Below are 27,058 nucleotides of genomic sequence, written 5' to 3' on the forward strand. Positions count from 1 at the left end.
TACAATGAAAAATGAAAAATGTTTATTTACAAAATACAGTCTTGTACAATTTTCCTGTTTCTGGTGGTACCCGCACTAGGTTATCCTGTATCGTGGGTACAATGGAATAGATAGTGAACATAGTGTTAAACAATATAAAAAGTGTGGTTTACTTAATGATGGGCGTTATTGTTACTTTTAAATAGTTTTCAGGATGTATCTACTATGTCCTGCCGGGGTTTTATTTCTCATTAAATGATTTCACAGGTGAATATCTCACGGAACGTGGTATTTCAATCTTCACACTTGTAATCGTGTGCCGAATTAGTTTGGTTAAGAGTTACGATAGGGATTTATTTTCACATACCTAGTGGTTTTGTTTTACGGAAGGTGAATTTCTGGATTTAGGTTCAATCGTTTGCTGCATTCATTGTATAGATAGATGTTTTCCTTTTTCTAGCACACAGTGACGCGATATTATCACACAGCACTCATTGGGCATCTTGAATGTTGTTTTGTGAAATTATTATTTTTTGTAAACCGCTTTGGGATAAGGTAGAAAAAGTTACATGAAATAGCTTTTCGTTTTACGCCTGCCAGTGAAATAATCCGCCTCTACTTGTAATGGTTACTGAGTGATTGGGGATATAAAATGTTAATTGATAAAAATGAAGGTGATCCGTTGTAATAAAGTAATAGTGACCAGGGTTAATAAATTGAGCATTTTGAGAAATATAAATCCTAAAATGGGTGTAAAAGTAGGTTTATCTTATCTGGTTATTCTTTAACTAAATTTAAAATTATGGTAGGTAGGTAGTCAGATAGTTTTAAATACGGGGTGCATAAATAAGTGTTTTTTTTTACAAAAGTGAGGAGAAATGTTTTCATTTATCTATTTTTACCACTTAAAACGCGTAATGTTTGAGTTTCAAACATAACTTTGCTGATAACAGCTCACCATGAACAACCCATGGCCGGCCCACTACTGAGCAACAAGTGTCTCCTCACAGAATGAGAAGGGTTTAGGCCGTAGTCTACCACGCTAGATAACAGCTAATTTACTTTTAATACTGGCACAATAATTTGAGTACTACGAGTAGTAGGTAGGTATAGTATATGGGCAGCGGGGTTTTTTTTTTACCTGTATTCACGCAATTAACTGTGTACTGCCGCATTTAAATGCAATATGATTTTGTTTTTATTGGAATAACATCGCTTGGCGGGTTAAATTCCTGGCAAATGTTCTATTAAAATTAGAGTAAGTTTTTTTTTAATGGTAATATACCTACAGTACTGCCCTTAGGGCAGGGCGCGATAATAAGTACCTACTACCAAAATACTATTTTCTTTGTTGTACGCAAGAAATTTTAGGCAAATATCTTTGCACTACGCTCGCGTTTGTGGCATGACATTATCCCAGAAATATATTTTAAAAAAAATTCACGCTCGCTTGACTCGCTTCGCGATAGTTCAGTTTCGATGGTTTCGATATGCATTTAGTTAACAAAACTCTCAGGAAACCACGTTTGTTGTGCTCTCGAAATTGATCAGTCTATTTGATAAAATCGAAATGCGGTGCCTTATAAATTTCGCTTAGGAGCGCCGGTAGTATCTCATGATAATAATATGAATATTGATCATAATTTTTTTTTTTAGGATGATTAAGCATTGAAGGGTTTTCGGCTGGTCTGGCATTTCGCCTGATTTTATGTTTTTGCTTATTTAGCGCGTTCAGGAAAGCTTTGACAACGTTTTATAACATGAGTATATATTTTTTTTTGTTTTAGTTACCCAAACAGAAAAAAAAAAGCATTAAAGATGTGGGACCGAGGGATAAATCTAGTTTGATTTTTGGTTGGATTATGAAGTTGTAGTTAGGGTATTTAAAATAGAAAGATTTCAATTGTAGGAAATGATGTAAAACATGTTGAGGATAAGTTGTGTAATAAAGTCGATAATTCACTTGTTGGATGTCACGCGATCTATTGCGAGGAGGAATCTTTTTCTTGTCTCTGTTTTTATAAATACGGTGTTCTGACGGGTTTTTATTTACGTCTCGGATTATTGAATACTTTCGGTGTTTGATTGGACGGTTAGAGGTTGCAAAAGCAATCGCCCTCTAATTAAATCATTTATTTAGGCATTAGTTCAATTTGGATTAAATCTCGCGAAAAGCCACGGTGGCTGTCTCTCGCGCGTCTTGGAAAGACATTCCTAATGCCTGTTTTTCTGAGGGAGGGATGCATTATCAAGTGAGATGAGCTGCAATGTTTGCGGCTGATTATTTTGGAAAATTTGCAATCGTGGCAAGTGGAGTAAAGTTTGACTAAACGATTTAATGAACTAAGTATATAATGGATTTGGTGAATGGTTATGTTATATAACATTTTGATAAATGGATGAATTTGAAGAGTGTATGTATGTGGTTGATGCACATTTGTTTCATATTTTTACTTAAGTTATAAAGTATTACATTTGGTGAGTAGTTATTTATATTTGGTAGGGTAGGTTTGATAAACAGGTAGTTATCTTGATTAATAAGTGAGTTATCATTTTATAAATGCGTACTTTAATGTTTGATGGACTGGTATACTTGATAAATGTGCATATTTTCATACTTCAAAGACAAGTTGTACCTATTAGTTTCTTCAAGCTTTTAGTTGCTGATAATTATATTAACATTCTTTAGAGCGCATGTCCTATGGACGAAATCGTTTATACATACTTTCACTGTTTGAAATGTTACAATCATAAAGATATAGTTATGACTAGAGGAGGTCATAGCTTGTTGCCGCTCTTGTACATCCATGTGTCAACTAGGTATTGTTATCTCAGTATATTTCAGGGAACCTCCGTTCGGGTGAAAGCGATAGCTGTTGGATAAATGCTTGTTGGGTTATCAGAAGACCGTGTAGTCTTCGATGAGGTTACTTGTAAATATTATAGCGAAATAGTAAGTTTAAAAATAGAATGAGGCTAAACTAAAAAAATGAGACAAAGATAAAAATAATAACTTAAAACATTGAAACAGCATAAAGTGAAATAGTAACTTACAAACTATACATACATATTTACGAATTATGTAGATAGATATAGTATTACTGGATTACGTATATCAAATAAGAATACTGTCAGCTCATGTTTTGTTTTCGGCGTGGTAATTTTACGCTTAAAACTCATAAGAGATATCATGAGGTTCGCTTTCTGTAAAAGTTATTAGCTTTAACAGTTAATTGATTTATTACATTATTTATTTATTATACACTCAACAAGTAAAAGTATTTTGTTTTGACAAAATCCAAAGAAGTACCTATTGGATTAATAAGGCAAGGTACGAAGCATTGGCTGGATTTTACAACATTTAAAGTTTCCTGTTCATTTTTATCATTGAGTTAATTTGAGGCGGAAGGATCCTCTTGAAAATTTTTAAGATTAAGTTATTAGTAAGAAAGTATATTTTGCTTAGGTTAGTTTAAAATGTACAGCCGGTAATTTAAAAAAAAATATATATATTTAATTTTACATAATAGGTGAAGCTGGTTGATGCACCAAAAATCGAATTATCATAGGAATTTAATTAAGCTAACATTTTTATTTATTATCAACTTCAAATATACAGTAGCAAACTGATTAGTTGGAATACATGCAGTGATTGGAATATTTAAGTTCCGATAGAAGAATCTATATCGTGGCTTGTTCCTTTATGGACAAGAATATTTTTTTTGACTCGTTTGACACTTACACAAAATATCAACGTTCGGTTTGGAGGTCTTCCATGGCTATTCCTACAGTTCCATGACGTATTGAAGAGGTTAACACTTTGTCGCTCATCACATCAACCAGCACGGCATTTGGGTATGATGGATGGATGTAGATAGGTACACATTTGATGGGGGGGGGTTTAGTGGTTTGTATCAATAGGAACCAGGGGTTGAATGAGGAAGGCTGAGGACAGTACGTGTGGTGCTTACTAGGGAAGGTTTATGTTCAACAGTGACCTTATGATGATGACGATGTAGATGACGATGATGATGATGATGGACGTACGAGGATGAATCTTTTACGAAACGAATAAAGGGAAATCGAACAGATGCGGGTCATTACGGTTAACATATAAAATAATGTATAAGGTACCTACTTTCTTCTAATCTTTATGATCGATCAGCTTGTGATAGAGATTTTGATGTCGTAGAGAATAGAGATGTATCGAACGGAATATTTATTTCATTTTTTTCCTGCTATTATGTTGATATCGCTTTTCTCTATGAAAAGGAATTAATGATAAACTAATAGGTATCATTCGGCGGCGAGTCGCGACTGTGTCGTTCCCAGGGTCGAATTTGGTAGTTCTGCTTATGTTACTCGAAACGACAAAGTACGCCATATGGTGCATATTATGGCTAAAATAAAATATATAAGTATCATGTGAAATTATAAATCAAAGATTCTTTTTGCATGTAGATATTATATGGTTAAGAGGCACAAGTGACGCAACTACTGTACCCTGGCGTTTGTTTAACATTGTCCATTAGTACTTCAGAATGTGGATTTTGCTAGAAAAAAAAACAATAGGTAATTGTAAGAAATATGGGAAGCGTAATCTGCATTAAAAGAAAAAGTTTGAATTGGAAGCAACCAGGCATAGGATTTTCATACATCCGTAATCACGTTCCTTTCAACTCTCTATCTATCACGGTTCACGATACGCCGTTCGCGGTTCGGGCCGTGACGCACGTGCAGACGGACAGACGGACGGAGAGCAGAGGTTTAGAAAATAGGGTCTCGTAGGCACCCTTCGAGGGGTACGGAACTGGAGAAAACTAAATTATAATAATGATAATAGGTTTTCTAGGTTACCAAGTAAAATTACTTCTCTTAGGTCGGATTGTATTATGATGGATGCTTATGAAACAAAATTAAATGAACGGTCTACTCAAAGTGTTTTATGTTTGCAGGATCCAAGGATGTTGGAAATGAACAAATGAGGGAAAGGATGACCCAAAACTAGGTATGGGTCAGGGACACAAAGTCCCAAGGAAGGAAAGGATGGAAAAGCCCCGAGGTTACGGGCTATGGACAAAAAGTCCTATAGGAGGAAGGAGGTGGACCCTAGGATAAGGGTCATTAAAAATTTGGATCTGGAGGGAAAAGACCCTAGGATAAGGGTCATTAAAAATTTGGATCTGGAGGGAAATAAGGACAATCATATATGTATCCCGGTAGAAGAGAGACGCGCCAAGGCTCGGAATCCGCGATTTTCCAATAAGAAGGGAAGAAGAAAATACGTGCGTAAAACTATTGCGTTGAAAGTGTATGAAAATGTTTTGTGATTTAAATCGAGAACTGGCGGCGATTAACTTTAAGTTTAGAGAGTTTATTTTATCAAAAGGACAAGAAGTTCACTTACACGTATTCATATTAAGAATCGCTCCCGATTCTAAATATAAATATAGAAGAAAACATAATCTTTAAAGGTATGGTGACTATACAATAATATAAAAAGTCAAAACACGTTATATTCGTTAACAAACTATACCTACATCTAGCTAAGATATCTATGGTGTTTGACACTGTTTGATTAAACTTTAAACTTTGTAAAAGATTTTTCCTCCAGTATGAGTTTCGGCAAGTACATTATGTAGTAGAGCTAGGTAGTTTACATACCATAATTAGTCCTAGCTTTATGTAATTGTAGCATAATAGGTATGTTCGTTTTGTGTACCATATTTATGAGATTTAGCTTTAAAGTGATGCGTGTATGTACGGACTTTAATAGTATTTTCCTAACAAATAGACATATTTTGAATTTGTATAATTGACTTATATAATATAGTTCATCAGTTTTCTTATATAATTCTTTAGTGGGAAGGAGAGTCTAGTTGGAACAGAACTTTTAACAATTTATTTTGAGATACTTGAAACCCTTTAAAGTAGTTTTTAGTAATTAGTTTTACATGCTCATCCCCAAATCTCTATTGAGTGTTCCTGTAAAATATTGGCTTGTGAGTTATAATTGATACTTCGGACTTTATGCATGTACCTACCTTCTTTGATTAAATGGAGGCCTCCTTTAGTTGCTACTGGTCTCGCAATTTTTGATATCTTTATGATTTTTGAAAAATTATTTATAAATTTAGAGTGTCTGCATCTTTTTATTTTAATATTAGCGGAAGAGAACAGAAAAATGAATTTTAGATTAAAGGCTAAATTTGAGTGCTACTGTAGACTGGCAGGTAAAGTTGCGAGGGTAAATAGTTTGGAATTGAATTGAGTTTATCTGCTATTTTCTAATTATATCGGATGGAAAGGGTTGCTGCGAGTGCTCTAAAATTAAGTTGCAATCATAATCAATACCAATGTATCAATAAAACTGTATATTCCTTCTAGTTAAGGTTAGCAAGAATATTAATTTAATTAATTACTATCTTAATTTTTTTTTGTTTTGTTGAACTAAGTCTTTGTCATTTTGGTTGTGAAGTTTACATGTTACTTAAGTTTTAATTTTTTTTTTTAAAAGCGATGAGACTCGCTTAAAACAGGATGGCCGAGCTGTAAGCTTGGCCCATCTTAATTATCTATAAACGTATAGAAGTTACTGATTAGATAGTTGGCGCCACTCAAATCATAACAAATCATAACATCATATTAGAAGGCGTCATTGATTGGCTGAAGTTGTTCAACATCTGATCGATAAACGTACTGTATATAAAATTCTTATAGTTTTTAGTTGATGAATTGTAGCATAATAAAGGATAATATTTGTAATCAATATATAAGATGAAAACATCTTTATTACTTAGATGATTTGTTAAACGAGCTTGATGATTTGTATATTAGTCACTAAGTTTATTCATTGTACAATTTGGATTGGCCGATAACGATAAGATAAAAAGGGGAGTGGCTAATAAACGTGGAGAGGTTACCTGTAAGAGTGGTTTTAAAACGACGACATTCGGAAATATACTAACGTAAGAGGAACAACATTTATTTGACACAAATGTAAAAGTTAATAAATTTAAATATGAAATAAAAGTATAATAATTTATCATAAAGATTGTGTTTGTGATTTCGTCAGACCTTACCCAAAAGTATAGTCCGTACAAAATGATTCTTACGCACCATTTTAACTCTATGGGTCAACTGTTATGTCAAAAGTATCGTTCACTAAGGTTAGTTAGTTTTATTTTTATCCCTTTCAGGAAAGGCAAAGGTCGTAGACCATGCATCCTGGTAAGTCGTAGATGAATTATTCTTATTCGTTCACTAAGGAAATCGTACTTTTGACATAGTATTTGACACATAAAGTCAAAATGGTGCATGAGAACTCATATTTTAGCGATTATAAATCTTTGAGCCTGTGTAACTTTAAAACTACTTATTTTACAAAAATCTAAGAAACCAACAAGATGAATGATTACAATCTCTATGCAAACCACAGGCACTGATATTTATTTTTAGAATGTGTCTGCAAAATTTCATTGAGTTTGATTGCTTGATATCCAAATTAAAACCAAACTGCGTTTGTATGGGAAGCGCTGGAGAGCGCGCTATGGTGACTTCTCTTAGGATGAACAATGAACACTGAGCTATGCTGCCCTGTGATGTGTATTCTCTATCGTTTTTCTTAGATTATAATGAAGATAATGAACATATAATAAAAATAAAACAAAATAAACATCTTATTTCAATTAAAATTTTACAAATACTTTTGAATCGTCAAGAGCATCTACCACTGGTTCAGAATGCCTTTCCCACCGAGAAGCACCAGCACGAAACTCGGCGGTTGCTCTTTTCAAAGACTTGATATGTAACAATATCTTTGACAAGAGCAACCGCCGAGTTTCTTAGAAGTAGCTCGAAAGTTAGCTTAGCTGAGCACGGCATAGCTCAACGTTGATTGGTCACCCTTAATGTCTGGTAAATATGATAACCATAGCCTAGAAATCAATGGTATATTATATAGTTAGAATTTTAAGATCTGAATGTGTTGATGTTATTATTAATTGTTGCCAGTATTAGTGCATTTAGTACAATGTTCTAAGTCATACCTACTATGCATTTCAATTGAGAAAAACATCGAATTGCGTAGGTAACTGCAAACTTGTTCTAGCAACAAAATAAAAACACTAGATTAAAGAAAGAAAAAATATAATAGATAATTATATTTTTGAAAATGCTGAGTTGTTCAAAACAAATTCAATAAGTGGAGATTTAACGAATTTAATCAATTCAACTACATAATACATATTATCATTTCAAGTTTGCTATTTCATTTCTTGCGGCACTATTCTTAGTTGAAAGACATAGTTATTTAAACATGACTTACTTTAAGTTTAATTCTTTTGTTGGCTGTGCTTTTGTGGCTCTCTGTCAAAAAAAAAAAAATTCTTGCCAAAATTAATAATAAAAATTAAAAATTGATATCTCAATTTTGATAGATTTATTTACTGAAGTTGAAAAGGGGTGAAAAGGTCGTAGCTCATTTACACGTTACCGTGCCCACGCAATACACGAACGGCTCCGCCTCAAATCGAAGGGACCGCTAGTTGTTCACGTGCCGACAGTAGTAGTAGTACGGTGTCTCCCTACTTCACACGTTACAACTTGCTCGAGTGGCCCGCACGCTGTAGATGCGTGGGCCACTCGCTTGAAGCGCGCGGTAAGCGAGATCATAGAGTAAAGGACGTCAACCGTCGAGTGGCTAGATTGCGGCAAGCTCCTCTGCGCGTTGCATATTGTCACTGTAAAATCTACGTACAGAGTACTACTTTAAGCCCATATTTGAGTGTTTATACTTTTACCCTGCTGGAGCGGTGTTGTGTAAATGAGCTACGACCTTTAGACGGTTCATTGTTTCATTTTGTTGAATCATGAAAGATTTTAGTTCTATAAGATTTATCCAGTGACTTTAAGTTTTAATACTTTAAGTATTGTTTTTTTTAATTGGATTAAGTGATAGGATCACTTATTGACTGTATAAGATCGTTTGTTATTTAATTTAATTATAATATTATTTTAATACGATTTTAATCGCTTATATTCAAAACAGGGTATTTACAAACAAAAGTTTCCATTTGAATTTATTTTTACGAATTTTTTAATAGGTAATATACAAATTACAAATTAAATATTTTTATGAATGGAATATATTATATTATGATAAGAATATTATAACTACTATCGGTGTGATGTATAATTAAATAAATATACTAAATAAGTGTTTTATGAATTCATCCACTTTAGAATTTTAAAAATTACTAACATTTCTTCGAGTAGTAGCATAGAATACTAGCAGCACCTATTAGAAGATTCAATAGGATAGGACCTACACAACACAATCTTCAATCATTATTGCATATTGAATACTTGAAATTGAAAAGAGCAACCGCCGAGTTTCTTACTGGTTCTTCTCGGTAGGAACGGCATTCCGAACCAGTGGTAGATTATTTTGACGATTCAAAAGCTTAAAGCACTTGTAAAAGTTTAATTGATTAAAAATAATTTGAAATCAATATCACGTGTGACTTGTGCGAAGATTATAATCTACAGTCAGCTTTACTCGATTCTGGGGGGACGGCGCGTACGCAGTCCCCACTACCAAAAATTACGCATCCGAGTTATCCACATTAGGGATAATCGCAGAGGTCAACCCAGCCGCAGTGCAATGGAAGGGCCTCGCTCTGGGGGAACCGCCTTCTTGATCACGGTGTCCCCTATGCCAGGTAAGTATGCTTATTCTAGTCAGCCCGGGAGTCGTCATTAGAGACGATCAAGTCTCCTTAGCGCGACACGTAAATACGGCGATACTGTGCAGCGCTATCTAGCGGTGAACATCTAAGCTACAAAGCAGCGTGCAATGAAAGTTGGAACCTTGGAACGTACTTTGTACGCCATGTAGGTACGCGCTACAGCTTAAGTAGTTCTAGTTACCTACATTACACTAGATGGCAGCACATCTTTTGCAGACAAAAATTGTTGCCCAGCATGTAACATGGTTTTTTCTCGTGTCGGACGGAAGGGGACGGTTGATATAGTTGCTGGGACGATACGTCCCATCCGATTTCTAGTTATCCAATAGTTAATAGCAGTTCAAGACATCATCCCGTTCCCCTGTGGCTTTTAACCCTCAGTGGCTCTTAACTTTGCAAAAAACGTGGCGCAGATCAGAGTACATTATGGTATGGCATGTTTTTTTCAGGTGCAAAGGCTTGGATTTGAAATGAGGAGATCCATAGGAGAAACAGTAACCGGCATAGCTGATCAAGTTGCGAGGCCAAGTGGCATTGCCTTGTTGGGGCAAATACTTGGTTCGAAAAACTGATAAGATGTTATGCTAATAATGAAATGTCTCAATATTTATTAAAAAAATACTATTTATTCTGAACAATTATTTACATAAAAATTGTATAAGTACAACATTATATTTAATAACTTAATTCTATGAGCCATTTGAGCTAGTTTCATTAATTCTTACAACTAAATCACTGAACACTCGACTGGTGTTTGATTCTGGCAACTCTTTGACGGCGGCAACACCTTTTCCCGCCAAAGCCCCTACTCTAGGGTCTATGGGGATGCAACCTAGGAAAGGTAACTTGGATAGCTCTGCCAGGGACTTCCCGCCGCCACTTGAAAATATGTTTGTGCATTCACTGCATGATGGACATTCGTACCTAGAAATAAAAAATAAAAATTCAACCAAATCAAACTAGAAACAATTTTTCTGGGGCCAATTAAAAATATTACCATCCTAATATGATAAAGACAAGTGTGTCTTATTGTTTCCTTTTCACTGCTCAATCACTGAACCAATTTGAATGAAAGGCAGAGATATGCTTTCTGTTAAAATACACACTTTCATGCTGGATAATTGAAAAATTTTCAAGAAACCTGAATCTAAAATGTGGGCATTGGTTAGTTATGAAATGGAATGGAAAGTTTACAAAGTTAAGTTTACACATTTAAAATGTTATGACATGGGTATAGTGTGCGACAGGTTGAGATGGCAACCGGGGTGGGGACGCCCCACACAACCCTTCACGCTTACCCGCTGCGGGTTACGTGTGGGTGTGTGCGGGCGTCCCCCCCGCCTCATACCCCGATTGCCATCTCAACCTGTCGCGCACTATAAACCTTTATTTATAGAAATCTCTACCATGCACATTGTTGCTTGGAAGAGAGCTCTGTGCTAACACAGATGTGGCCATACTGTGTGGAAATATCGATTGTTTGAATCTATTCTAATATTATAAATGGGTAAAGTTTGGAAGTTTGTTTGTCGGAAGTAATCTCTAATAAAATATTTTGAATACTATGACATTATAAGCTATATTTTATTGTGATATATTTATATTTTATTTTCAAAAAAATTAGAGATCTCCATGAAAAGTGCTACCCGTGAGCAGCCGGGGCAGGTCACTAGTGCTAATATAAAAGCTATTAGTATTCAGTACCTCCACACATTACTGAGAAAAACGGTCTTGACAGACAGATGGACTTTGAAGTGTATCTATAAAAAAGAAAAAACTTTTATTTTTGAAAGCTTTTTTTATAAGTTTTTTTTCTTTTTGAGGAGGTATTGGAGATGATAAATGATGCTCTACCTAGGTTGTACAGCACTCTGTATGTATATACATTGTGCCTTACTGGTTATACTCACCCACTCATATTCTCAATGATGCCCATGATAGGAATGCCCGTTTTCCTGCAGAAAGTGATCTCTTTCCGCACATCCTCTATTGCGACTTCCTGTGGAGTAGTCACCAGTATGGCGGAACACTGTGGCACATTCCGGAGGTTCTCCATTACTGTTATATGCTCATCTGATGTTCCTGGAAATTGTGTAGGATATTTCGTTAAACTTAGTTTATCAAAATCACCAGCAGGTCGGTTCTCAAAAACCTGCACTAATCATTTATATTAGAATTGCAATTGTTGTGATTGGTTGAATTTAATATATTCTTGTTGCAGCAATGCATTGTACAAAAAAGTGAGAGAGCACCAACCAATCAGAGGCGATTGGTTGAACCCACAGGATTCTTAATTGCCCATCCACTATGCAAATTTACATAAAATTTGGGACAGAGGTAGCTTGCATCCCGGAAATTGACATAGGTAACTTTTATCCCGGAAAATTCAAGAGTTCCTATGGGATTATCAAAACCTTAATCCACATGGACAAAGTAGGGGGCATCATCTAGTATAGTTATAAGTAAATGCAGTGTACCTGGGGGTGTATCTATCACTAGGAAATCCAAATCCTGCCAGTACACATCTTCCAAGAACTGCTTGATCATGGAAGTCTTCTTAGGCCCTCTCCACACAACAGCATCATTGCGAGACTTCAATAAAAAGCCTATAGACATGACACCAAGTCTTTGTTCTTTATCCAAATATACAGGAATCCAACCCTCTGATCCTTGCCCTTGGTGAATGTTTTGGTCTTCCAAATTTAAAATGTAAGGTACACTGGGGCCACATAGGTCAATGTCGAGTAATCCAACCTAAAGTTAATAAACATATTAGATACAGTGATTGCAAAACCAGTAGAACAGCATGTCTTGTCAACTATACCACTGGACAAAACTACTGGGTGTTGTTTACATTAATATTATTGTTAGTAACAACACCATATTTAAAGTAGAACTTTGTGGTAGTGTCATTACCAAAAAAGAATTGTAAATAGCACTCCAGCGGTGTCATTAACAAGACAAGAGAACATGTAGTCCAATCTGAAGTTGCAACATCTTCTTTCATCATTATGTGAGGAAACCTGCATGCCTGACAGTTCTTCAAAATGTTTTCGAAGGTGTGTGAAGTCACCCAATACCCAATGGCGTGGCCAGCGTGGTCTACTATGGCCTTAAGCTTGAATAATAACCACTGGCCTAAGCCTTTCGTATTCTGAGAGGAGAATCCATATTTATGGGAGAATCGTACTGAGTGTGCCAGCGGTAGATTGATATGACTTCTCAAAGTGTAATCTTAAGTGCAGAAAAATAGGGATTTATATACTTTTTGAGCACAGTAAGAACGGTAATAACAGAACTGCAACAAGTCCTAGGCCCTATCCTTATAATCAAGAAAATAATAAATAAACCGTAAGTACCTTATAACCTCTTTCTTTTAATGTTAGCGCTAGTTGTGTGCTGACTGTAGATTTTCCCACACCTCCTTTACCAGATAGAACTAATATAACACGTTTTACATTTTCCAACATCTTTATTTTGAATCAAGTCAACTTTTATTTTTCGAAATATCAACAAACCATAACCAACAAACTTTTTAATTTACTGATTTTGCTCCGTGTCTGTGATTTTGACATTCATGATTCCTTGCTAAATTATTAGTCTTTGTTCCAGTGTTTTCACTTAGCATTTTGTTTTTACCCTAGTTTTAGTAGAAATTCATCTTAATTTTTCCTAATATGCTATTATTTCGCTATGCAGATTTTTTTGTTATTCTGCCCTTTTAAGGCTACCATCGGAAATTTTATTTTAATCCATATTAGTCTATGTTGTACCCATATCAACATGCCCTAAGTGGCATTTAATATTACTCTTTTTGCCCTAAAATAGGGCAAAATCCCTAAAAGTGGAAATACTACTTGATTTCCACTTTGAGTACGGTAGGTTCGGGTAACTTTAGAAACATGTCAACCAAGATACTACCAAAAGTGAACAGACGGTTTATTTTTGCTCTGAAAGTCTGAACTGAAGACAAAATATTTGTGACGAACAGACAAACAAACAGACCGACAACAAAGCGAGTTATGTTCCTTTAGTCACTGCTTACCATAGATTTCTGATATATTCTCGTTTAGTTTTCACTTAGAAGACTGTGGAGAATAGTTTTCGACATGTTTGATCGAGTATGGTTCGAGTTATAGTCTGTGAATGACAAAAGTTTGACAGCGCATGCGTTGAAAACCGCCATCTGGCGACAGGTTAAATTTTTTCAGTTTTATTTGAGATTTTTGCGTGGAGGACGTGTTAGTTGTGTGCCGGTATTTATTTTAAGAAATGCTAAATTTCTTCTCTTTTGTAACAGACTGCTGGACGTTTTCTGACACAAATCGTTCGTGATATCGTTACATTTATCATTTTTGATTATTTTTCTTTGTGAACTTCGCTGTAGTGTGTTTTATTTGAGTTGAGTGGCTGTGCATGGTTTTGTCCCCACGGCAGGAGATTTAGACCGCAGTTCTACGATTTGAGCTATTTTAAGGTATTTACCGTAACAGTTTTGCATAATTCTTAAGGTTTTTATGTTTTTTTAACTCATTTTAAGTCTTAAAGTGAACCGCCGCGCTGAGTTGATCGTAAGGTGGCTTGCTTGCGTCTTAGCGGCACTCGTCAATCTGTTTCGATTTCGATCCATTCCGAATGGCTCCGAAAGAGTGCTCGATTGCAGTCATAACACTGTTAATAACATTTTTATAATAACTACTCAGTTAAAGTCTATCATAGTATTGTTTCTCCATTGTTTATTTGTAATAAGCCACACCTCATGTGGAGATTTTCATATTTTCATTTACTTAAATACTTAGGTAAAGAAACACAATATACTTACATCATACTTACATACTTACATAGATCAACTATCGTTGTACTAAGTACTATCATAGAATGATCCTTTAGTTAGATACTTTATTCATCATCATCATCAACCCATCATCATGACCCTTTTCTTAATTGCTTATACTTCATAGAATCTTCTGTATTAAAGTACTTGAATTTGGGCTTCGTGCATTTGAATTCATTGCGCCAAATAATGACTTTGCAGCCTGGCATAACAAATAATAACAATTATTGTTGGTCTCCAAAACTTGGTACTTAAATAAAAACGATTAAATAAACTTTACTGCTTGTAAAGTTAAAATCAAGCAATTTTTTTGTTGCAAATTTAACTACAGGCTACATGGTTAACTATGCAATTACCTACATAGTTATGAAGTATCTAGTAGAATATGGACTTTTTATTTTTGAAACTTTCAGCACATATAAATCACTCTAGGCAACTAAGTAGGTATATCTACTTGTAAGATTAGAATTTAGACTACAACTTGCATTGTATACAAATTGCTAATTTGTTTAGTTAAGCGTGTGCCATGTATGAATAAAACATAATATGTGTGCACACCTGGCCTGACCTAATGCATCACTTGACGACGTCACCCTCTTGGGGCTTAGAATAATTAAAATATGGGGAAAAATAGGTCACAATCTTGTCTATGTGGGGTAAAAGTAATTACGGCTATGGTATGTTCTTCCAAATACTAGACTGAAACTTATTGTGTCAAATTTTTGTTTTGTGACCTACCCCCGCACTTTAGTAACACTTAAGCAGTTATTTGGTCCCACAGTCGAACATGCTAACCAGTTGACCAAGGAGGCAGTTATAATAATAGTAATACATGCATGATGCATACCAAGTTATCACAGTGTGGCTGTGACCTTAGGGTTTGAATGTATAAATAAGGGTGGAGGTGAAGCCATTAGTGCACCCCTCACTCCCGTGAGTCACACTTTTATAATAACTATGAGGGTGGTTGTACTTTTGGCTTGATTAAAATTTTGCGACATTACTAGATATTATGTTCAGAACATGCCACAGAGTAAAGATATTATAATTATTACATATGTATTTTGATGTCATATTTTTAAAGATGATCATGATGACGATGTCATACTTATTTAGAAAACTTTATTGCACACATAAACATAAATTATACTTAAGTATAGAAAATAATATATGTAAGATAGGTACCTACATAAAAAACTATGCAAGAGAGTGCAAAGGCGTCCTTTTTGCTAGAGCAATCTCTTACAGGCTAGGCGTATTGTTCAGTTTTAGGTGCGTTTGCATGCAGAAAACCATTATTTTGTGTGTGTGTTTGTCCAAGAAATAACCCTTTTAGCTATGTGATGCTCTTGGTCTTCGATTGGGGTTATTATGGCCAAACCCTTCTCATTCTAAGAGGAGACCCGTACTCAATAGTGAGCCATGGGTTGACAACGGAGAAAAATGGGGGAATCATATAAGTTATAAAGCCCAAACCTCCATCAAGCCCAGATCAACATAAATAAGTACCAGGGCCATGGCTTTGTCACGTAAGTGGATGTTTAGAACAGTGTGGCAAGCGAAGAAGCCACGGGATCACAGCATAACCTGAACGCAGCGCGACGCATTATTGAAAGCCACGCTGCGTTTTTACAGTTATTTGATGATTATTTCAATTTAGAAAGTGTTAAAATATGGACATGTTCGATTTTACGGCTTTTTTATTAAATAAATAAATAAATAAATAATAACGGCTTTTTTATTATCCCACAAAAAATCGTGAAACCAACGGGTGAATGTAGACGAACACGACCTGCTTGCCATAAAGTCGGTCGAGTCCCAAGCACGAAAAAGCTATTAAAAAAAAGTGTGAACAAACATCCAAAACATATGGTGGTATGTATGGTAATTCAATCTTTCATTTTGAGCGATCCGATAACATGGAGACCCTGCCTCTAAAAAAAATATTTACTAAAGTAAATATAACACCGAAGCTCTAGGTCAAAATACAGTGCGTGGTGGTATGCCCCTCGATTAGTTTAAGTACCCACAATTGCCCCAAATTATCTAAAATTGGTCCTAAATATGGTAAGTAGGTTCAGCTCTCATCACGAAATACGTTGAGAAACTGAATTCAATCAATAAGCCTGTTTGTATCTATCTCACCCGATACGCCGCCGCCGGTGTCTCCATCTTACAATACATCTCCATCCCAGCGGTCGCCATCAAAAGAAACGGCCTGTCCACGTGTCTGCTTCAGCTTGCTACTCCGTCGGACTAGTCGTTCACTTTAGTTTTCCTATTGCTTTCATTCCGTGACTTTCATCTTTAGGTTTGAAACTGAACGAATCACTTAACATATTGGACTAGTTAATACAAGGATCTCAGAGCATGTCGTTCTGCCTGATTCGAATTCGAGAAAATGCGAGTCACGAAAATAATTGAATTTAAATGTGTGAATGATCCAAATCAGAAGAATAAGGTTGTTTAGTTCTGCGGCTATTTCGTACTAGTGCACAACAAACCTCCAGTGGAAAAACAAAACTATTTGTGGCAGATGTCGAGAAAGGAGTCGCACTTATTCGCAGATTCCATCTTGTTGTTATGGTTAGTTAGTTGTGAGTGCAGATTAGCTACAATGGAAAACATCGGAGGCTTAGATTAAAGACTGGAGGAGACCATGAGGATTGGATTAGACCAATCCTTAATCTTAGCCCAGCGGTTAAAACGTCCGCCTCCTAGCCAGGAGGTTGTGCGGGGGTTCGATCCCAAGCACGCATTTCTAACTTTTCGGAGCTATGTGCGTTTTAAACGATTAAACTAAACGATCTCTTGTTTTACGGTGCAAGATAACATCGTGAGGAGAGTACAGTACAACCAAATTAATAATGCGCATGCAGATCTTCGCTAATTGTCGTATTCCGAATCATTGAATCGTAAGAGCCCTAAACAATGCACTTGCATTTTGCACCTTGTTGTAAACAAATAGGAGTCAATATCATGTGTATCATACGACCGTTGCCGAACAGTGACGAAGATTTCTATGCGCATTATTAATTTGGTTGTACTGTATGTTCTTCAAAATGTTCTCAAAGGTGTGTGAAGTCTGCTAATCCGCACTTGACTTTGGCCAACCCTTTCTCATTCTGAGAGTAGATTCGTGCTTAGTAATGAGCCGGCGATGGGTTCATCATGACGACGATTCCTTAATCTGTGATTGGATGACAATAGAATAGTTTTAAAAATGAAAAACCTCCATCCTCAAAGTCATCCTAAATGTCTATGATTGTACCGGGTTAATTTTGTCAACAGATTAGTTAGAATATCAAGTTCAGTAACAAGTGTAAATTAAAAATTTATAACACCCCCGACGATCCAAAGTAAATCCAAAGATAAAGACGAGTTTTCCAAAACATCATTTTCAAATAAATTGTAACGCCACGCCGCCTCAGCCAATCGCAACGCGCCAACGCCAACCAGACTATCCGAGTCAAGCCAAGCTGGCCAATCACCGCCTGTTACAGCCGATAACCGCCAAGACGGCCAATCATAGCCTACTGCCGCCATGACAGCCAATCAACGCCAGCGCCATTGACAGCCGAACGCAACTCCGCCACCACTGCCGAATGCCTTCGGTGGGGATAACGCCATATAAAGCTATGCGAGCTCATTTTTAGGATTATTATTGTATCGTACGCATTATAAGCTGAAATACTGCCGGTCTCTGTAAATAAGTGTAATAAGTGTGTAATAAATGTGTAATAAGTAAATAAGTGTAGTAGTAACAAATATATGAGAGTAATTATTAATGTGTTGAGTGAAGTGATAAAATAAATTAGTGCGATTATACTGATTTGCTCTTTTTATTTAAACCCACTGTTTCATCTCAGAAGTGGGATTAATAAAGAAAGTTATGATGCATAATCGCGCCAATTAACGATTCGGCAAATACATGCCGGCTACTTTGTTCCTCCGCAAGAGGGAAACGAATCACCGTGTAAAAAATCAAGCGACAATGAAGATCGTCCACTTCTGGGGCCCGGAAGGTCCTTAGAAGAGTTTTGAACCGGAGGTACATTCATCTGCAGCGTGCATGGTTTCTACGCCCGATGGCAACCTACCCTCAACTTCTACGCGTAATAACTGAGGTATGATCCATCCATTATTCCATTTCAAATTTTAATCCCGTTTTTAATGATATTGATGCATAGTGTAATGAGGTTGATCGTGTTTGTAACCTCTACTGATGAGATGACCGTGAAAGGTTAATATTGCTAACACCCTGTTTGAGGTTATGAAATTAGTATTAGGGCACGCGGGTTATGATAGGTGGTCATTATACGCTCGCGGATAGAGTGAATGGTTTGAGTGATAGCTGAAGCTAAAAATATAACTATAATTTGTGGCATATCTGACCGTCAAATAAAGGTTTAGGTTTAAAGACGTATTCTCATAAAAAAAGGTCATTTACATGAGAAAATAAAGTTTACAATATTCGCCATTTAATGAAGTACTCATTCAGCGCATTTGCTGAAGTAATTCGCATTACTCATAATGTGAGCAGCTAATTATTCAGTTTTCAATGGATTGAATGAGTGTACATTTTTTTTATGTGTGCAGGTATTTTGTTGTACAGTTTAGCTCCTTCGTAAGGGTTTTTCTGCCATAAATTGTTCTAGTTTTGGGTAAGGCAAGGTAGCTAGCTCGACGAGTTTTAGTTTTAATTTTTGTGAATGTGATATTCGTGTGTATTGTTTTATTTACAGTTTTCCTAACAAAAATACACGTGCTGTATGTATATAACTGATGAAATAAAGGCGGTAAATACTAATGCTAAAATTTCAACCAATTTATTTAGTCAACTTTTTATCGAATTAGGTAAAAACCCGCTCAACCATCCACTTTTCACGTTGCATCTCGCCGAGATACGCGCAATTTGAATTCGCAGTTTAATTCTAGAGTGCTACCGGTACGAAAAAGTTAACAAGTAATTCAATAAGTTAAATAGTAAAAAATAAAAACTCCCGACTGCTGTTTGCGCTGCATATTTTTCGGCTCTTATATTAAATCGTATAAAATCCACAACATTGATTGTTTAAAGAATTTTATGTATCCATTGACACACACGCCATCAAGACGAATGACGTATCATTTATCAAAATCGGTTAAAATTGTTGAGAGGTTATGAACTGACACAAATACATACTGATTAAACGCCTAATCCCTACTTTTGCAGCAATTAATAAAAAAAAATCTAGTATATCGGATGGTAACAATAGCTCTCAGTCTACCCGCAAATTTCAACCAGAAGTTTTTAAGAAACAAGCTTTGACGCTATTAGTGTTTTTATTTGCACAAGGCTCAGTCATAGTATAAGGTTCTATAAACCTTTAAGGTTATTTTTTTCGCGTCGTCGACGTGATATTCCCGCTGCAGTCATACAGACAACACTGGGTACGTGTGGGGTACCTATAAATTATTTTTAAGGGTACAATAATATCATTTACGTCAGAATCGGTTGATGAACACTTTCAGTGTGCTCAAACTCAGTTTTGCATATAGCATGGCGATCGCAATTTGAATGTAAAATCGAATTATTTTATGATGTTCACTTTTGAGTTTCTTGTGAAATTGATTTTCATGTGGTTATATGATTGTTATGTAATATGAATATAGATCTTCATAATTGGGGCAGACGTACTTTATGAATCGACTGGGAGCTACTTGTAGTCAAACAATAATATTGTGCTTATCTTTCTTTTCTCGGAATTTTTGGTGAGTTCGTGAAGTGCAAACGTCATCGCCTACGATGGTCACCACTGATGCTTTGCTGTGCGCTGTGTGCCTGATGCCGAGCGCGTCACTGCGAAGCACCTCATCGTGGCGCGCTAACGATGCAGCCAATGGGTATCTATAAGCCGCCGCATTGTCGCCTATTTGGGGTCACATAAGCGCTGTTAAGCGTTTATGCTGTATGGTATGACTGTTCTTTTATTTTTACTAAAAGTTAGTGTTTATGAAGTCTGTACGTGTTGTAACTTGTAGTTTAAATCACATTCTTTGAATGATTGAGAGCATAGTAAGTAGATCTTACTCACAGCTTTGGGACTGTCTCGTATAATATACAAGCCAGTGGCACAGCGTATGAGTAAATACAAATAGGTAGTGTAATGTAGGCAGAATCGGGCACTTGGAGGAAACGTAATAATAATTATTACCAGTTAGACATCCTTATGATTTTGATAATGCTTTTGTCATTTTAGAAAAAAAGTAGTGCTTGTAGGCAGCATGTACGTTACGTACTTTTGCCAACAAGCTTTCAATCGAGTCAATTTTATCATTCTACCTTTAGATTGTCGGTCCAATCATAATGTAAGTAGAAAGTTCAAGTGGCACTTTTAATTATAGCCATGATTTAGCTTTGTGCCGTTCATTGTTAGTCAGGTAGACCGGACGTACCGTAAGAATTTTCACTAAGCCGACTAGACTGACGTTTTACATAATATCTTGAGTTCAGTTGGTGTTAGAATGCCTGCCTGGTTATGTAGCTTACATAGTAGGGAATAGGAATGGAATAGAAAACTGTAATTTAACTGATGATCCTGTATTACCTAAATTCAATCGTGAACTGTTTTCGGAATTACATAGATGCCGAAGTGAAGACAGTAGCCAAGTCTTACTTTCTGCAGCCAAGTCTTACTTTCTGCCGCCAAGTCTTACTTTCTGCCGCCAAGTCTTACTTTCTGCCGCCAAGTCTCACTTTCTGCAGCCAGGTCTCACTTTCTGCAGCCAAGTCTCACTTTCTGCAGCCAAGTCTTACTTTCTGCAGCCAAGTCTTACTTTCTGCTGCCAAGTCTTACTTTCTGCTGCCAAGTCTTACTTTCTGCAGCCAGGTCTTACTTTCTGCAGCCAGGTCTTACTTTCTGCAGCCAGGTCTTACTTTCTGCAGCCAGGTCTTACTTTCTGCAGCCAGGTCTTACTTTCTGCAGCCAGGTCTTACTTTCTGCAGCCAGGTCTTACTTTCTGCAGCCAGGTCTTACTTTCTGCAGCCAGGTCTTACTTTCGGTAGCCAAGTTTTACTTTCGGTAGCCAAGTTTTACTTTCGGTAGCCAAGTTTTACTTTCGGTAGCCAAGTTTTACTTTCGGTAGCCAAGTTTTACTTTCGGTAGCCAAGTTTTACTTTCGGTAGCCAAGTTTTACTTTCGGTAGCCAAGTTTTACTTTCGGTAGCCAAGTTTTACTTTCGGTAGCCAAGTTTTACTTTCGGTAGCCAAGTTTTACTTTCGGTAGCCAAGTTTTACTTTCGGTAGTCAAGTTTTACTTTCGGTAGCCAATTTTTACTTTCGAAAGCCAAGTTTTACTTTCAATAGGAGTACTTTCATCTCGTTGCTCGTTGAGAGATCTCCCTGCAAGGATTTAAGTGAGATTCCTTTTCAAGTCAGAGTAATAGCATTCACAGCTTCACGAGAAGCTATTTACAAGCTATTTTCCTTTCTACAAGCCAGTCTGTTGACGGTTTTTCTTTCAAAAATGTCTCTAAAGTAAAACGTGGAAAAGTAGTACAACTGAAAACGATAATAATTTATAAATTAAATAGTGTTCTTTTGTTTCGTCTTGGTTTTAAAGTAGATAAGATTGCAGTTTAGATCACAGACCAATGGCATTGGATTAGAATTTTGTAGAGTTCATACAGACCACATTTTGTAAAACCATTTTGTAAGACAGCGAAAGGATATCGCTCATCAGTAGTGTAGGTACAATTTGATTATTACAGATGCTTTTGCAAAATTTGTTATTAGCCGAAAACGATCAGTTTCGTAGAATATTATACATAATTTGCCTTATTTGGACATCCTAGTAAACTTATAAAGTGAGCATAAGAATGCTTTTACTAGTAGACATTTTAGAGTTTCCGAGTGTCGACTGATTAATAGTTAGGTATGTTTTGACCTCCATGATACTACCACGAGCCAAGTGCCTAGTCAAGCCAATCCAAGCACTAACCAGACCATGTTAAACGCGTTGTGCCACAGGTCCTAGCGAAACTGCGAATAAAATGATTGGACAAACTGTTAACTGATATTATTTGGACTACTGACAATACTCTCAATGAATGTGATATCCATAATTTGGTATTTACCTAGGTCACGATGCCATGTTACTATTAATGTAAAATTAGCGAACTCGGGATGGTTATGCGTAACAAGGCAAATGCTCGGTAAAGGATAGCAAGCGATAGGATAAAGCTAACTAGATAATGTAACTGACAAAATTAATATTTCATTTAATTATAACAAAGGAATTTAGTTATTTAGTGGCAAGTTCCCACAAGCATTGCGATAGAAGTAAACACTGATAGCATTTACTCAGGTTCATTTTCGTAACCAAGCTGGTAGGCATTAAGAGAACTCGAAGTGTTAAGGGGTTTCGAGGCTACGAAGCTTGTACATGCCTGAGCAGACTCTTTAAAGCCATATCACAGCGCCTACGGCTCTTATATCCAACAGTGCTAACTGTTCCGATAAATAACTTGAAACCGAAGACCTTGTTGAGCTATTGTCTACCAGAAAGCTAACCAAGCATTTTTCCATTGCGGGAGCAATTCATTGTTTCAGGACGGCCGAATGTAACGCCACGCCGCCTCAGCCAATCGCAACGCGCCAACGCCAACCAGACTATCCGAGTCAAGCCAAGCTGGCCAATCACCGCCTGTTACAGCCGATAACCGCCAAGACGGCCAATCATAGCCTACTGCCGCCATGACAGCCAATCAACGCCAGCGCCATTGACAGCCGAACGCAACTCCGCCACCACTGCCGAATGCCTTCGGTGGGGATAACGCCATATAAAGCTATGCGAGCTCATTTTTAGGATTATTATTGTATCGTACGCATTATAAGCTGAAATACTGCCGGTCTCTGTAAATAAGTGTAATAAGTGTGTAATAAATGTGTAATAAGTAAATAAGTGTAGTAGTAACAAATATATGAGAGTAATTATTAATGTGTTGAGTGAAGTGATAAAATAAATTAGTGCGATTATACTGATTTGCTCTTTTTATTTAAACCCACTGTTTCAAAATAATTATGTATTTAGGCAACGTCCATCTTGACAGCTTGACATTTGTCTATTGACATAATATTATGAATCTAACGGTTATCTAACCTTCTTTTCTACAAGAAAACTAGAAAAGAGCTGATAACTCTTAAACGGCTGAACCAATTTTTTTAGATTATAGCTAAGAACACTCTCGATCAAGCCACCTTTCAAACAAAAAAAACTAAATTAAAAACGGTTCATTCGTTTAGGCGCTACGATGCCACAGACAGATACACAGATACACACGTCAAACTTATAACACCCCTCTTTTTGGGTCGGGGGTTAAAAATAAAAACATCTTGGCATTCTAGACTCCTCAGTCTTGAGAACTTTGTTTATTTATTCTGCGGTTACGTAAATCTCGCGCCGCGGAAAGATTTCGTCTCGAAAGCAGATTAAATAGTCACAGTTTCTTGAAATTAATCGTGTCGTTTCTGATCCCGCTCACGAAAATGCCCGGCTTGAACTTTGTTTTTATTTCTCTTGGTATGGAGCTTCGTAATTAAGGTTATTTAGAACGGTGAAGGAAAATATCGTGAGGAAACCGGCATGAGAGTTCTTCATAATGTTCTCAAAGATGTCAATTCGCACTTGGCTGGCGTGATAAACTAAATTGGCCTAAACTCTACTTATTCTGGAGAGGAAACCACTGTTCAGTAGTGTTGTAATGGGTTAAGATGATGGCGAAAATCCTTTTGTCAGGAAGAAACTTATGACGCTCGGACGTTATTTTAAGGTGGAAGATTATTCTATGGAATACCATAAAAAGCAACTGATAAAGGCACTTTCGAATTAGGCCTTATGTATTTGGTGGAGTTCCATGGCGAGTATGTGATTAAGGAACATACCTACATGCTTTTTTATTATAACTAATCGCCTTTATGTTAAAGTTTGATAGAGTTTATCCCCTAAGGATATTTCGCATGGCGGAGTGAACTATGGAGAGGGCTAACCTAAGTTATTATATTGATAGTGTTTCATTATTTAGTCGTAGATCTAAGATACTTTGTTAGAACCACAACGGTTTAGTTTCCATATTATCTGCCTCATTCTAAAAAATTTTTAGCCCGTCAAATTAGTTTAAGGCCGCAATCACACTTCTAAGTTTTACTCACGTAAGTAAATTTTTCAACTTACCAGGAACTTGCTAAAAAGTGGACGACTCTGCTCATTTAAGTCATAATATGCCTATAGGGTTTTAATTTACTAAAAAAATCGATACTCGTCATAATCGTAAACATACCTATATAATTTAATAAGCACGTTATTTGGCAGAAAACCCAATCGATTTTAATTAAAAATCAATAACTATAACAACGATTTAAAAGATGTAACCGCGAAATGTATTAGCATATAGGTCAATGACTTTCTAAGCATGGACACATCGTGGCATACAACACAAGAGCCCAAACATGGCACACGTTTCTAAATTCACCCTATGTAGCTTCAACTGCTCCATTTATACATTCCCGCTAACATTCAAGTCCTGTAAACTAACCTCAGTGATTAAGCCGCAATGTAAATCGATTATTGCACTCGAAGCTGAATAAGGTGATTTTAGAAGCAAACTTGAACAAAAAATGGAATGGAGTAGTGTAGCACTATTAATTTTTGTTATTTCTTTGAGAGATTTTTCGTTTTTGTAAATATGAAACTATTATACTATATCTATACTATATAACTATTATACTATTCTGCTCGTGCTGATTCACTGACTGACTGACTGACTGACTCATTTGATCACCTCTTCTGAAAATTTTGTATGTTTTTTTTTTTACCGATGATTTCGTATAGAGGACAAAAAATTATTCGGAGGAAAAATATGGATAGAGCTGATGATTGAGGATTTCAGTGAGGAGCACGGCCAGGGTATTGAAGATAGGTGGGGGGTGCTCGAACAAATGTCACTCAGAACTTCATCCAATTGACAGGGAGCTGAAAAATAAAACCAAAATGGCGGATTCAAAATGGGCCTTGAATCAAGATGGCCAAAGGCCTCCCACCAGCCAACCTAAACCAATTAAGAAAATCTCAATCGGCCCAGCCGGGAATCGAACCCGGGACCCTCGTCATACAAATCCACCGCGTTACCACTGCGCACTGGAGGTCGTCAAAAGATCTATCTATACATATAATAAAATTGTAGAAAAGTGGTGTCTGTACAATGGAAATATATAAAAAAAAGTAGCAGGGGTTGTTAATAATAACAACCCCTGCTACTTTTTTTATATCGATGCCGAACCCGAAATTGTAATTAATTTTTTTTTTGTCTGTTTGTCTGTGTGTTTGTGCACGCTAATATCAGAAACGGCTTATTCGATTTAGTTACGGTTGTCACTAATATATTGTAGTAAGCTTCACTTAACGTTTAGTGTTTATTTCATGTCAATCGGTTCATAAATAAAAAAGTTATGTCAATTTAAAGAATCACGGCGAACATTTTTAACGTACAGATACACGCCTCGCGCCTGAGCGTCCGTGGCTATATAAAGCGCGCTGAGAGCTATTCCACGCGAACGAAGTCGCGGGCACAGCTAGTAATAAAATAAATGTGATACAATAATGGCCAATAGATTTTACATTGAACAAAAAAAAGCTACTCCACAGTTTTGTTTTTCCGACATTCGTGACGCGCCCTTCCATCTGTCTCTTTCCGATGTGCGTGAGAGAAAGGAATGGGAACATTGTAAATAATTTTAGATATTTCTAGTGTTTTCAATGGTTTTACTAAATATTTTACACTTTTTCGCATGTTATCTTACGTAAATAAAATTAACTTACCGGTGGTAAGTCACACCATCTCTTTTCTGCGTCGTTAACGTATTATTTTGGCACTTTTTGATCGCGCATTTAGGCGTCTTGACAGCTTTGCAGTCAACATGCGACTAATGAAGAAAGTGTGCTTACACCGAGTATAAGCACACTTACTTGGTCCCTTGTTATGAGCGCCAGTGCGATGTCCTTGCTTAGAAAGTCATTGATATAGGTAAATGAACATCACGATCTCAGGCACCCTGACCGCGAGGTAATAAAACTAATAAGACAAACAGTTCACAGCTGGATGTATCCAATAATAGGCGATCCCCCATGCCGGTGATTTATGACCTAGATGTCGTAAGCGCATTGCCAAACGGGGGATCCGGGCTACGGTGACCGGGCGTGGTGAAATGTTACAAGTTTTTACTACAAGGTCTGCAGTCATAGGCCTCATTCGCACGAGAGCTTTTTTAACGTCCGTTAAAAAAGCGTTTAAACAGAACAAATGTATTCCCAAGTAGTTGTTCACACATCAACGCTTTTTTAACGCGTATTTGTATTTTCAGCGCAACGCAATGGTTTTTTAATGCTCGTGCGAATTAGGGCATACGAAGCGATTTGCTTCCTCGTTTCTTACGAATACTTACGCACTGCTAGAATAT

The 27,058-nt window shown here is 36.6% G+C and overlaps 2 protein-coding genes and 1 non-coding gene across 4 annotated transcripts in view; 1 reads left to right on the forward strand and 2 right to left on the reverse strand.

The window, feature by feature from the left end:
* Positions 1-9,547: 9,547 nt before the first annotated feature.
* Positions 9,548-9,709, reverse strand: LOC123872233. Its single transcript, XR_006797440.1, has one exon. It is a non-coding gene; the product is annotated as a U1 spliceosomal RNA (small nuclear RNA).
* A 637-nt stretch (positions 9,710-10,346) lies between these two features.
* LOC123871849 (cytosolic Fe-S cluster assembly factor NUBP2 homolog) lies at positions 10,347-13,282 on the reverse strand. The gene is made up of 4 exons (XM_045915849.1): positions 13,088-13,282; positions 12,206-12,482; positions 11,639-11,810; positions 10,347-10,652 (listed from the first exon to the last, which is right to left on the reverse strand). Exons 1-4 carry the CDS (start codon positions 13,196-13,198, stop codon positions 10,418-10,420), a joined length of 795 nt encoding a protein of 264 aa, XP_045771805.1. The 5' UTR covers positions 13,199-13,282; the 3' UTR covers positions 10,347-10,417.
* Positions 13,283-13,918: 636 nt separating this feature from the next.
* Positions 13,919-27,058, forward strand: part of LOC123871834 (protein tweety) — a 97,653-nt gene continuing 84,513 nt past the window's right edge. Inside the window, exon 1 of one of the 2 annotated variants that reach the window (XM_045915830.1) lies at positions 13,919-14,205. The gene's annotated coding sequence lies outside the window, so the exon portion shown is untranslated. The remainder of the gene's footprint in view (positions 14,206-27,058) is intronic. The other variant, XM_045915827.1, reaches the window with a different exon arrangement.

This window comes from Maniola jurtina, chromosome 14 (genome assembly GCF_905333055.1).
Source record: "Maniola jurtina chromosome 14, ilManJurt1.1, whole genome shotgun sequence".
NCBI classification, from domain to species: Eukaryota; Metazoa; Arthropoda; class Insecta; order Lepidoptera; family Nymphalidae; genus Maniola; species Maniola jurtina.

Bases quoted from the DNA above. Each gene is read 5' to 3' on its own strand.
- LOC123871849 (XM_045915849.1), bottom strand. From the start codon at position 13,198: ATGTTGGAAAATGTAAAACGTGTTATATTAGTTCTATCTGGTAAAGGA. The intron at 11,811-12,205 runs GTACACTGCATT...CACAATTTCCAG, and splicing joins AGTGATAGATACACCCCCAG to GAACATCAGATGAGCATATA. The intron at 10,653-11,638 runs GTGAGTATAACC...TTTTATTTCTAG, and splicing joins ATCATTGAGAATATGAGTGG to GTACGAATGTCCATCATGCA.